The following is an 11718-nucleotide window of genomic DNA, read 5'->3' as shown; positions in this document are numbered from 1 at the left end:
GCACAGCAGGTCAGTGGCTGGGGGTATTAAATCGGCATTTCCACCTCAAACATTCCTGCTGCCCAGTCAGAAGAGCTGCTATACAGCTGAGCAGGATGGCCTCTGGCAGGACGTCTTTGGAAGGGCTCAAAAACATCACCCAGACATCCAGCAAAGCTGGAACAGACTCTGCTGGTAGGTTCTTTGCCATTCTGGAAATATGTTTTTGTCAAACTCAAAAAATCATCCTAAAATAGAGGAATCAGGAGCACTGAGTTTTTTTTCTGCATAACAGAACAAGCACATATCTTATAATTAATTAAAACACAGAACTTGGTGGCAGCCTACTAGCATAACATAACAGTGCTTTGTAAGTATTTTCATTTTTGTGTAAACTTGAAGGACAATAGCTAGCGTCATTGTTTATTGAATTTTTGCTTTTCCTTTTAATCAAAATAGGTTAATATGATTAATGAGAAAAATTGCAGATTTTGAACATCAAGGTTTAAAATCAAATGAAATACATTTAAGGTGATAATACTAATATGTAAAATAATGATTCAGGTATTCTTTATATATTTGTATCACCCCTGTAGCTGAAACGGAAGTAAAAGGTCCTCTCTCCTTCTCTTTTAAGTTCAGGTGGTGCAGGACACTGTGCAGAAGGTGGCAGAATCTGCCAAGGAAACAGCCAGCGCTGGTATTCACCACGTCACTCGCTGAACAGTCATACACTTCCAGGACGTACCAGCGCTGGTATTCACCACGTCACTCGCTGAACAGTCATACACTTCCAGGACGTACCAGCGTTGGTATTCGCCACGTCACTCGCTGAACAGTCATACACTTCCAGGACGTACCAGCGTTGGTATTCGCCACGTCACCCGCTGAACAGTCATACACTTCTAGGGCATCACTGGCTGAATATCCATGTCAATAGAACATTAATTGCTCTAGTTAGTTATCTAAAATCAGTACCACTTTACAATAAGGCTCCCTATTGCCACTAATAAATGGTAGTAACTGATTAACTGCTATACCTTCTTTATAATCGTCTATTAATGATTTACAAAGTGTTACAACCAAAATAATAAGCTAATTATAAACCATTCATAACCCCTTTATAAGAGTATTTTTATTGCAAAGTGGTATTCTATCTTGTATATTTCTCTTCTAATCCTTGTATTGGGGCAGAGGTGGGGGGAAGTGTTTGCTGGTAGATCCAGGTTGGAAGGACGTCCCATAATACCTCTACTCTCCTCAGCAATGAGTATTATACACATGCTTTATTTCTGTTACACCTCATCATAGTTACATGTTGTTCAGAAATCTTAATTTAACTTATGGTCTCTGACTACATCATTCAAACCACGTAACCATACTCCATATGAACTGCCTGTTCAGAAAATCAGCAGAAATGCTCCCAAAAGCTTTTGGTGGTACTTTTACGCTCATGTGAAAGTTATAAATGTGAAGGTTTACTGTGGTGTTTGATATGTCATAATCAGTTCCTCCCCTGTTGTGTCACCTCCTACAGTTGCAGATGAGGCCTCCAGACAGATGCAGACTGCCATAGACACAGCAGCAGGAACAGCAAGTGATGCTATCGAGGATTTTAAACAAAAACTGGATCCAAAGTGAGCCCAGTTTCTGAAGCATTCTCAATCAGAGAATTCCACGTGACCTTTAGTCTATTCAAGAAGGAATTCAAGCTGAATATTTTCCTGTTCAATAGTATGATTCTTTCTTCTTTCTCCCTCATGAAGGTTGGTAGTTTAAGGTCACGAATAATATGGATTCTTCTTCATTTCAGTTAAAAGAAAATGCTACTGTTTTTAATAAACGTTTGAATTCAGAAATAAATAGTTTGACAACAAAATTTGATAGTTAATGCATCAAATTATCAAACAACTTGCTAAGGATATTCAAGCTCTTTTATAAAAGAATGACCACTTGTTGTCAAGTTACAGTAATATCCATAGAAAATTTTGTGTTTTCTATTTGCATAGTTGGATAATAAACTTCACTATCTTATTGTTGACTGTAACTGTTACTTTCTTCAGTGAGTATTCCAAAGCAGGTTCCAATTTAGGAAAGAAAAAGATCAGGATGTAATCAAAAGTTTCCATCTATCTCCCTTTCCCTTATGAATTATTTGGTTGATAACCGAAGATCTTCAGAGAGCAAAGACCACATAAAACTGAAAAACCCACAATCACCTCTAAACATTAAAGTTAGGGCTGGCTAGGGGTTAAGGTTGTCATTGTTAGGATTAGGGTATTTGACATAGAAATAAATGGATGGTCCCCACATAGATATGAATACAAATGTGTGTGCATGTACATATGTGGTCATGATAATAATCCACAAATAATAATCACAAATAATAATCCAGCTAGATGTTAATGGTTTCAGTTATTTTTTTTTATGTCATCACAGTTTTTTCAAATGTTCTTGCAGAACATTTCTGCTTAGGGAATTAGTTTGCAAAATCAAATTCAGGGAAAAAAGCCAAAGTCTAATGAGGTTTAAAAAAAGATTCATTTTTTTCTGCCCCAACTGACTGGATAACAGGACTTGTTGTCCTTATCTGGAAAGGGAAGGGTGTTCGTCTGGACTGCAGTAACTGCAGTAACTCGACCCAGTTGATCAAGTTGCCCCGTGGGACATCGTCAGTCTTCACAGGATCCCCCGAAGTTACTGGACATCATGGCCGGCCTGTACACTGGAGACAGAACCTTTGCGTTCATCTGATTTGATTTTGAGGTTTATCAGGGGGTATGTTCTTGCTTCTACTCTGTTCAGTGCTTGCATGGGTTGGGTGTTGGGCAGAGTCATGGGGTCCAGCAGTTATGGGGCATTTGTTGGTGAAGAAAGATTCACTGATCTTAACTATTTTGTTGTATCGCTGCGAGACATAGATGCTATCCAGTGACCTGAGATGAAGGCTAGACTCTTTTGGTACTGTGTCTCTTTGGAGAACCCTTGGGTACCACTGTTACTGTATAACTTTGTACTGAAAGAGCAGTTGCACAAGGAGTCTCGATTGAGGTATATTATCTACATTGAGAGGGAGCATGACTTACGGAACCACTTCGCGTGATTCCCTGAGGGGGATCCGGCTTGCAAGATCTTCACTGCTGAGTGGCTGGACCAGGCCAAGGGGACGCCCATGTAACACCTGGCTGTGGCAGATACATCCATTTCCGGAGGGTGGTCGCCAGCTGGGATCCCCAGTTTCATCGTGTGGTGGGTGCGGTGATGCGCGGTACCCGTGCATGCTCCCCAGCCTGACCTTGGTCTGTACCTATTCTTGTAAAAACCTCACACTACAGTTATTTATATTTATAAGTATTTCATATAAAAATCACATTATAAAAACAAATTGCTTCATAATTTGCATTTCTCTCATCTTGTATATTGTTAATGGCTGGAAGGGAGACATTTCAGCTACTTACACAAAGGTACTTCTTACAATATGATTAAAATGTGTGTGATTCTATGACAAAGACCTTACAAAATGCCTGAATTATAAGTAAATGAAATGGATGAGCACTTGGATATTGACTACTATTCATGATCTATCAGTCATGCAATAACATTTTAACTGTGCCAGTGTGGTGGTACAAGCTGTCATGCTGTTAGATTACAAATATTTAAAATATTGATTTATAGATTAATAGTTACCAAGAAGCAACGGACTGAGAAATAATCACAAGCGTAATCACAATCGAAACAAGCTTGATCCTTGGTAGGTGCTTTTTTCTCAGCTGTTTACCCACTAGACTCTCACATGATGACGTCCACTCATCCACACTGCTGGTTGCTAGGAAACAGGATTCTCTGTGAGAACTGGGATTGGAGGAGATCGAGGAGTTGATGGTGAGACCACGACTGACAGAAACAGCACATTTAGGTCAGACTATGGCTCACGAAAACTGTTATAGAAAAACAAGACTTACTCAACTTCTTTATGATCAAAAATAAACTTAACCCGGCATCTATCTGATTTAAATGACATATAATCTAAAGCAAATTATAGCTACACACTCAATCCCTTTATATAGCCAAATGTTGTTTTCACTTCAACAATTTAAAATAAGAACTTTACTCAATGGTCATATTTTTTAATTGCCATTTTAGCTATTTTATTAAATGCAGCATGTAATTACCCATTTTGGTTATGCATTCTTTGCTTCAATGAGTAAAGCAGAACAATTAGCTTTCTTATTCAAATAGACTGAGTCTAAATGTGTCCCTTAGGTACAAAATGTGAAAATGCTTGGATGAGTCCTGCTGGGTGTGTTCACATTTTAAATGTGTGTTTCTTACCTTTCCAATCACAATGACAGAGACAGTACACATGTATGGACATGGTGCATAATTAGTCTGACTCGGCACAGCTGTGAGGTGGATTTGATTCTTCGTGACATAATAATTTGCAGCTTGCTCTTTATGGATTTTAGATCTCAGCCATCAGAATTCCTTTTCCTGCTATTGATTCCCTGACTGTTATTTACATTCAAATGCCCAGATCCTAACAATGAGTGTAATTGTAGGTGCCTTTGGAAGTGTAAGCTGAGCCACAAAACAATAACCATGTGGTAGATTAATGTACTGGTTAAACTCATATCCAAATGAGGTTATATCCAAATGGTGACTAGAATTCCCTTCCATAAGCCCAATAAAGGTGCCCTTTCCCTGCTCACTAAATATCAGTATGTGCTTCATCATCCCATTGTATAACAAGATTCATTAAAGCAATTCTTCTGCTCAAAGAATTTGCATTTGTTTTCTTAAATAATTTTCATAAATGGACAGGAATCGACAAATTTGATTCACAAACATACTGTACTAATATGAAAACAAATAACAGCATTTTGTGTAACCAAATCACTTCTGTATCATCTGTATGTGAGAGTTACCAGATGCTCATAGAAACACAGGGGAAGCGTATAAACCTCACACACAGGGAGCTGTGGACAAATCCAGCAACTCTAGAGGAGTCTGGCAACTAAAATACACTGAGGCACATGCCCAGGATACGAGTTTATTTCTATTTCTAGAAATATACCCCTTTGCTTTTGTTACCTTCAATAGCTGGAATCAAGACAGGAATGGCAAAGTGCTGAGTTTAATATTTTTTAACAAGTTACGTAGAATTTGAATGCTGTCAGTTTAAATAAACACAAAGCGTACTTCCAAAAAATCTTTCACTGTTACAGTAACTTATTTAATTTTCAAATCTGTATGTTTTTTTAGAATTCTTGCAAATGCAAACTTACTAACAGTGGTTTTGTAGGGTAATTTTACGCATTAAAGGGAATGATGCATTAAAAATCTAAAACTAGGGAAGTTTAGAATAAAAAACATTTTGGTTATGTGCTGTATGGTACCAGTTAAAATAATATATATTCTGTTATTTAAGCCAATCAAATCCTTTTTAAAATAAACACCATTCTAAATGATTTTGTGGTCAAATCTTGTATATGACAAACTATTGATCGATATAAATAAGAATAAAAAAATCATGCATGCAAATGAACTGGCAGCTTAAAGAGACCATTCTTCGATTACCATTCACTGCCAGGTTGAAGCTGGTTTCCAGGGAGACAGCAACCAGAAGCTTTAAATTCTCTCTTCCACAGCAACATCTAAGGATTTTCCGAAAGATCTTTCTAGCACACCGATCTTACCTTGGCAAACTGCTGCTGTTTATTCGGAAACAACAAAAGGCAACATCATAAGCCGCCGGCGAAATAGGAAGAATAAGAGGAGTTCTGCAAAAATGGAGGCTCATTTCTCTCAGCTCATCTATTTGCTGAGGTATGTACTGTATCAGTTATGCATATAGTACCTCAAATGCTGGCAAGTCAAATTAAAATGCTAATTATATTTAACCAAATATTTTCTGTGTACTTATTGGAAAATCCTGATGTATAATCATATATACAATTAATCTGTATATATTAATTTCATCGATAACGGAACATTTCTTTGGATGGAAGGCATATTACCTTTGGTTTCCATGGTATTTTTAAAATAGAAAGTACAACACTTCTGTGGAGGACAGACATACAAGACATATTTCCTAGTTATTTTTTTCAGTCTTGTTAATCAACTTATTTGAACTAACTGGTTATGTACTCATTATTTTCTTCAGAAAATTTGATGTGTTTCATGCCATTGTAGAGGTATTTCTTAGATTGACAGGTTATTTTGATAAATAACCTGATGCCCTTTTCCGTTGCTTTATCCAAGGATGAAAAGCTATAAGTATAATTAAATATTTTAAATAAATATTAAATTTATTAGAATTAAAAAACATAATGTCATATTTATGATATGGTATAAATACAAATTTATTCTATTGCCTAATAATTAATAAATTAGCCTTAATATATATATTATAGTGGCAGCTGTGAATTGCAATGGATTTTTTTTTCACTTAGCTATGGTTTCAAGTAAACATATTTTCACAGTTATATGTTGGGGATTGGTTTAAAGGTACATTTGTCAGTTTAAACATAATGTAATCCTTCAATTAAGCTGCACAGAGAGTATCAGTTTCTCCATATGAATGTTTTTTTTTTTCCAGGAAAAATGGTTTTCCCATGTAGAAACCATATCAGAGTTGCTGATGGTATACAAATAGGAAACTACCAAGGCTTGATTGGCAGTTTAAAAGAAGTCCATTCCAGGTTCTGATGGAGGGTCCTCTTGTAGCAGAAACGACATCAGACATCAGTCCCCTCATATGCGAAGGAATCGTGAGCTGTAATATGAACCCAGTCTCGAAATTACCCAACTTTGATGAGACTGAAGACAAATGCAGCACTGGGAAGCCCCAGTGTACAGTTAACGAGATGGACAGGTCTTCAAAAGATGCTGAAATAACCTCTTCATCGGTAATGGCTCAACTGGAACAAACAGAAGCGTCAGACTCCCAGGATCACACAAATATTAATCGAAGAGCAAAGGAGGTTAATTTTAATTTACCATCAATAGAAATCAATGAATACACCGAAGAGAACGCCATGACTATATGTGAAATGGATAACGTAAAGGGCAGCGAAATAATAGATTGTGATCGGCAGGTTAGTCAGTGTGCTGATTTAATCAGTCAAGGTTCTAACCATGACTCCTCATTCAATGGGAAAGATGTCAGCGATAATTCTTTGCCATCGGGCTCCAATGGATGTGAGACTAATACTTCAAATCATTATGGTATACACGATGTTGATGTAGGACTGCCATTTAATGATTCATCTTTTAGTGAAAACATGGAAATCACAAGCCTTCAAAAAGGCAAAGGCAACAACATAGGGTTCAGTGACTTAGTCACCTCCAAACATTATGAGTCTGAGACAAAAAGCAAAATGGAAATGGCTGAAAAGGAGAATACCTTCAGTCAGTGTGATGGAATCAAGCAGCCAAATATAAACTTGAAGGAACTTTCTCCCAAGAAAACCGGCAATGAAGGTATTCTACTTGAAACTGAAAGCATGCATTCTAAGGTCATTCAGGGAGACACTGGACAACAAGTCTCAAAGCATTTGTGTCTTGTTGGGCAAAAACTGCCAGAAGAATCCAAAGGAAAGGAAACAAAGACCACCTCCATTTGTGAGTTTAATGGACAGTCTCAAGTATCCAAAGAGACAAAAGTTTTTCCATCATACTCAATTCCACCCAATCTCTCATTAAGTCAGAAGCAACACATGGAGACTCAAGTGAGTCTGGAGGTCATGTGCCGATCAGCTGCAACAAGCCCCATGACTCCACCAGAAGGTTTTGCTGCTGCCTTCTTTCCATACCTGTCTGGGAAATTTGAAAATAGCTGTAAAGAGTTGTCCCTAGTGTCGAAGAAGGATGCAGAGCTCCAAGTGGGAGAAATGGTGAACTATCGATCTGTCGCCACAGCACCTATGAGCCCAATTGTTCTCAGTGCTCCAGAGGACTGTCCAGCGACACAAGTGAAGGAGGTTACACAAGAAGAACAACCAGAACCTGTCCAGGAGGTACGCTGGGATGAGAAGGGCATGACGTGGGAGGTGTATGGAGCAGCTGTGGAGGTGGAAGTCCTGGGCATAGCCATCCAGAAGCACCTTGAGAAGCAGATCAAGGATCATGGAAAGCTTCCTCCACTCTTAGTGTCCACAGCTAATTCCACAACACCAGCTGATAACGATCCTTCACCTCCTCTGTCACCTCCTCCTGTCACAGTGCCATGCAGCAATGTCTCAGTAAAAGAGCCAAGCAAAGCTGAAGAGAAACAGGAGGGAAAGAAAAAAAGGCGCCAACGTAATCCACTTCGCGTTGGATTCCGAAATATGCGACGACCACGTTGTTGCTTCCGCACTAACACAATCGAGTGAAACTGAAAACACCCTCTCCTGTCATATCACAGTTCTTCAGTCTTAAGGAATGCCAATTTGTGTGACAGAAGATTGTGTGAACACATATGAATTATTTTAAACAGAATTTTTGGATTTAGTTTATGTAATCCAAAAATTGCAACATTGTGTTGTCATGACAATGATTTAATGACAGCTGTATTTGCCTTCGTAGTATTGTTTAATTCTGTTTTTTTTAATTTTGATTGGAGGGGGATGATGTTGTATTGCTTAATCAACACCACTATAGAATATTATGAGATGTTATTTTAACTACAAAAATAACATATAACAATCATAAAGTGTGCCTTATTTAGTGCACATTATTTTCTTTTCATATTGGTATGTTTGTGAATTAAATGTGTTGATTCCTGTCCATTTATGAAAATTTTATTTACACATTTTGCAGAATTAAGATTTTGTACATACAGTATTACATGTGTTAGTATATAATATGTGGAATGCTTATGTCAACTATGTTGGGAATATATACAAATCTTATACTATTTCTATCATAGTTGTGCATATATTATTGATTCATTTTGTTTGTTGTTGTTTAAAATTAGCCATTACTTTCTACATAATATACAGTCCAAAGAGTATGTCTTTACAATGTGAAATATAGAAATACAGAAATTGATGGTTAGTGGTTATACCACAAAATTCTAATCTGTAATCTCACACGTGTCGAGAAAAAAATTCTAGAATTCCTATTGGAAATAATAAAACTAAACAAAATCATGGGGCATTTGCTTTGTTTCTGCTTTGCTTTATATATTTATTTATATACTGTGTTTTGACTGTGGACTGTTTTGGCCTTTCTTTTGCTGTTTAAAATGCATCTTTTTAGATATGCTTGTGAAGTCAGAATGTCTGATGCACTTTGAAAGAAGGGAATAACTTGTTTTGTAAAATGCCATAGGTCTTATCAGTTGCATATAACAGTGTAATGTTCTTCTGTTTTAAATTACAGACGTGCTGTGTTTACCTCTCTTTAATTTACAGGTGTGTTGTGTTTATTTCTCAATCAAGGTCTTTACATGATGAGAGTATTGCTCACAGTTGTTACATGTGTGTTAAGTCTTTACAAACAAAAGCATTCATAAGTGGAATGTAATAAAGTTTTACTTGATTTATTGTTCCTCTTATATACAAAAATCATCTACTATGACAGTCATAAAGATTGAACATGTTTTTTTTGTTGTTGTTGTAAACAAGCACACAAGTTGGCCACAGAACATCGAAACTTCAATTGTATTTGCAGCAATTGTGTTAAGACAGATAAAATATGGACTTTTTTGTTCTTGATATTCAAACATGCTTTTCTGTGATGTAAATTTTACATGGTTTACATTTCCTAGTTAAATATGTATATATATATATATTTTCCTTTGCTGTAAGGGTAATTACATTTTCTTACCAGATTTACCTAGTACTGCTATTGTTGTGTACTTAAATTCTGAATAATGTATTGTATGTTTTAAAGTGAAATGAAGTGCTGAACACTGTTTGTATAAATTCTAAAATACTCTTAAATAAAGAAAATGACTTTTAAATGGGAATGTTGAATTTAGTGTGTTCCTGTGTCCCAGCATTCTTTACAATATTAAAACTAGACCATTGCAACTAAATTATAATTATGTTTCCCAAGAATGATTGAATAGCTCTAAACTCAAGTCAGGCTGGTAAAAAATATTCAAACACATTTCAGAAATTTAAGCAAATAATTAATACACTACATTTTGCAAGTTCTGCTAAATGATAATTCAAATTCAAACTACTCACAAAATGTTACACACTGTTTTTGTAATGTGTAATATATGAATAAAATATAATCTAAATCAAATATAGTCTAATCAACGTCTAAGCACCAGATCTATTGAATGGATTTTTTTTAACATAAAGGGAACCTAATTCCACATTACTGTCTTGTTTCAGAAGACACACATCTATCTATCTCCGGTAACTTTGTTCTACTCAGGGTTACAAGGGGTCCAGAGCCTATCACCACAAGACAGGGAACGACCCAGAACGGGGTGCCCACCCATCAGAGGGCACACACACCATTCACATCTATGGGAAATTTAGCAAGACTCGAACCCTGGTCCCAGAGGTGTGGGTCACCCACTTCAGAAAACCATACAATCTAATTTAGAAAATGAGGCATTTGGGTTGTGTCTATATAAAAAAACATGTAGCTTTTTCATCTTCTGCAGTCTCCCCTGCCTTACCCCCCCCCCCCCCCCCCAGCCCAAATATATACTTAGATGAAGAGGTTGGAAGACGGATGGATGGAATTTCTTTTTTTTAAAAGTATGTACATAAACAATAACAGTTTCTTCTCATCTTAGTGGGTTTTTCAGAACTGGACAAACATTCCTGTGTTCCCGAGACAACGCTTAAAGGTCAGTTGTGCAAAAGGCAGGATTGTCGTAGCTTTCACCAATATTTGAGGCTTTATTTTTGTCCTGCTGTGCCAAAGTAGCTTCAAGTGGCTCAGTGTTCTTGTTGTCTGGCAGAATGTCACTACCATTCTCCTCATCCTCTTCCTCGATTACCTAACAAGATGCAAAGACATATACATCAATGTCCTTTGTAGTGGTCAGACGTGGCAAAAAAATCTGAATTGAAGTGACTTTTGACCATTGCTGTGCTTCTTTTTGATAGACTTGTTTAATACTAACTAAATTTTGGGGTATGTAAAAGCGGTTTAGGGAGAGAAGATTTCTTTAAGTATTATTTTTACCATCATTGGCATGATGTCTTTTTCAGTCAGGTTCAGGTCAGCGTTGTAGCCCAAGGAATCAAGGCTAAAGAATAACACACAAAACTAAGGCATAAATCAAACAAACATCAGAGAATTACAGGTTAGTACTAAAACTAGAATCATTTTACTTGATCTCTTTGTGGAATTAAATAGAGCAGATCAATATTTTTTGATTATGCTGACCATTCAAATTATGGAATGTTCTTAGGAAAACAGGTATACCTCAACATTATGAAGAATCTCAGCACTAGGCAGGAAGCCACAATCAGGAGAAAATATGAAGACCCTGGTTTCAGACTGGGGGAGGTGTGAATACTATCACTATGACTATGTAACGTGTAAATACAATGTGTAATGAGAAATGTAGGACTGAAAGAAATCAAAGTCAAGGTAGGCAAAAGAGGCATTAGTAACTTTTGCTATGCTGATGACTATGGATAAATGTAAAGTCCAGTCACACCATCTGTCTATCTACCACAGCCAAGTGTTACGTGGGCATCCCCTTAGCCTGGTCCAGCCGCTTGGGTCCTCAGCAATGAGGATCCTGCGAGCTGGATCTCCCTCAGAGAAACGCATCAC

General features: G+C 37.0%; 3 protein-coding genes and 1 long non-coding RNA gene across 5 annotated transcripts in view; 2 read left to right on the top strand and 2 right to left on the bottom strand.

The window, feature by feature from the left end:
* The first annotated feature begins 50 nt into the window (after nt 1–50).
* Nucleotides 51–2020, top strand: adirf (adipogenesis regulatory factor). 2 transcript variants are annotated; one of them, XM_072717674.1, is made up of 3 exons: nt 51–174; nt 617–679; nt 1517–2020. In XM_072717674.1, the coding sequence occupies exons 1-3, from the start codon at nt 96–98 to the stop codon at nt 1618–1620; spliced, it is 246 nt and encodes an 81-aa protein (XP_072573775.1). In that variant the 5' UTR covers nt 51–95; the 3' UTR covers nt 1621–2020. The 2 variants fall into 2 exon arrangements, with proteins under 2 accessions (XP_072573775.1, XP_072573774.1); XM_072717673.1 differs by having other exon boundaries at nt 74–174; nt 622–735.
* Nucleotides 2021–2381: 361 nt separating this feature from the next.
* LOC111855520 (uncharacterized) lies at nt 2382–5794 on the bottom strand. Its single transcript, XR_002840911.2, has 3 exons — nt 5676–5794; nt 3066–3831; nt 2382–2704 (listed from the first exon to the last, which is right to left on the bottom strand). It is a non-coding gene; the product is annotated as an uncharacterized lncRNA (long non-coding RNA).
* Nucleotides 4925–9934, top strand: gprin1 (G protein regulated inducer of neurite outgrowth 1). Its single transcript, XM_023834614.2, has 2 exons — nt 4925–5805; nt 6578–9934. The coding sequence occupies exon 2, from the start codon at nt 6687–6689 to the stop codon at nt 8352–8354; it is 1668 nt and encodes a 555-aa protein (XP_023690382.2). The 5' UTR covers nt 4925–5805; nt 6578–6686; the 3' UTR covers nt 8355–9934.
* Nucleotides 9935–10627: 693 nt separating this feature from the next.
* Nucleotides 10628–11718, bottom strand: part of LOC140593127 (cadherin-related family member 2-like) — a 32440-nt gene continuing 31349 nt past the window's right edge. The window contains exons 31-32 of the mRNA XM_072717050.1: nt 11119–11182; nt 10628–10930 (exon numbers count right to left, since the gene is read on the bottom strand). Coding sequence (XP_072573151.1) covers nt 10772–10930; nt 11119–11182 — 223 coding nt within the window. The 3' untranslated portion in view covers nt 10628–10771. The remainder of the gene's footprint in view (nt 10931–11118; nt 11183–11718) is intronic.

The sequence above is a fragment of the Paramormyrops kingsleyae genome, chromosome 10 (genome assembly GCF_048594095.1).
Source record: "Paramormyrops kingsleyae isolate MSU_618 chromosome 10, PKINGS_0.4, whole genome shotgun sequence".
NCBI classification, from domain to species: domain Eukaryota; kingdom Metazoa; phylum Chordata; class Actinopteri; order Osteoglossiformes; family Mormyridae; genus Paramormyrops; species Paramormyrops kingsleyae.
The sequence above is the reverse complement of the archived record's forward strand: the minus strand, read 5'-3'. Positions and strand labels throughout refer to the sequence as shown.

Coding starts and splice junctions, on each gene's coding strand:
- adirf (XM_072717673.1), top strand. CDS start 96: ATGGCCTCTGGCAGGACGTCTTTGGAAGGGCTCAAAAACATCACCCAG. Junction 175..621: donor AGCTGGAACAGACTCTGCTG/GTAGGTTCTTTG, acceptor TTTTAAGTTCAG/GTGGTGCAGGACACTGTGCA. Junction 736..1,516: donor TCCAGGACGTACCAGCGCTG/GTATTCACCACG, acceptor CACCTCCTACAG/TTGCAGATGAGGCCTCCAGA.
- gprin1 (XM_023834614.2), top strand. CDS start 6,687: ATGGAGGGTCCTCTTGTAGCAGAAACGACATCAGACATCAGTCCCCTC.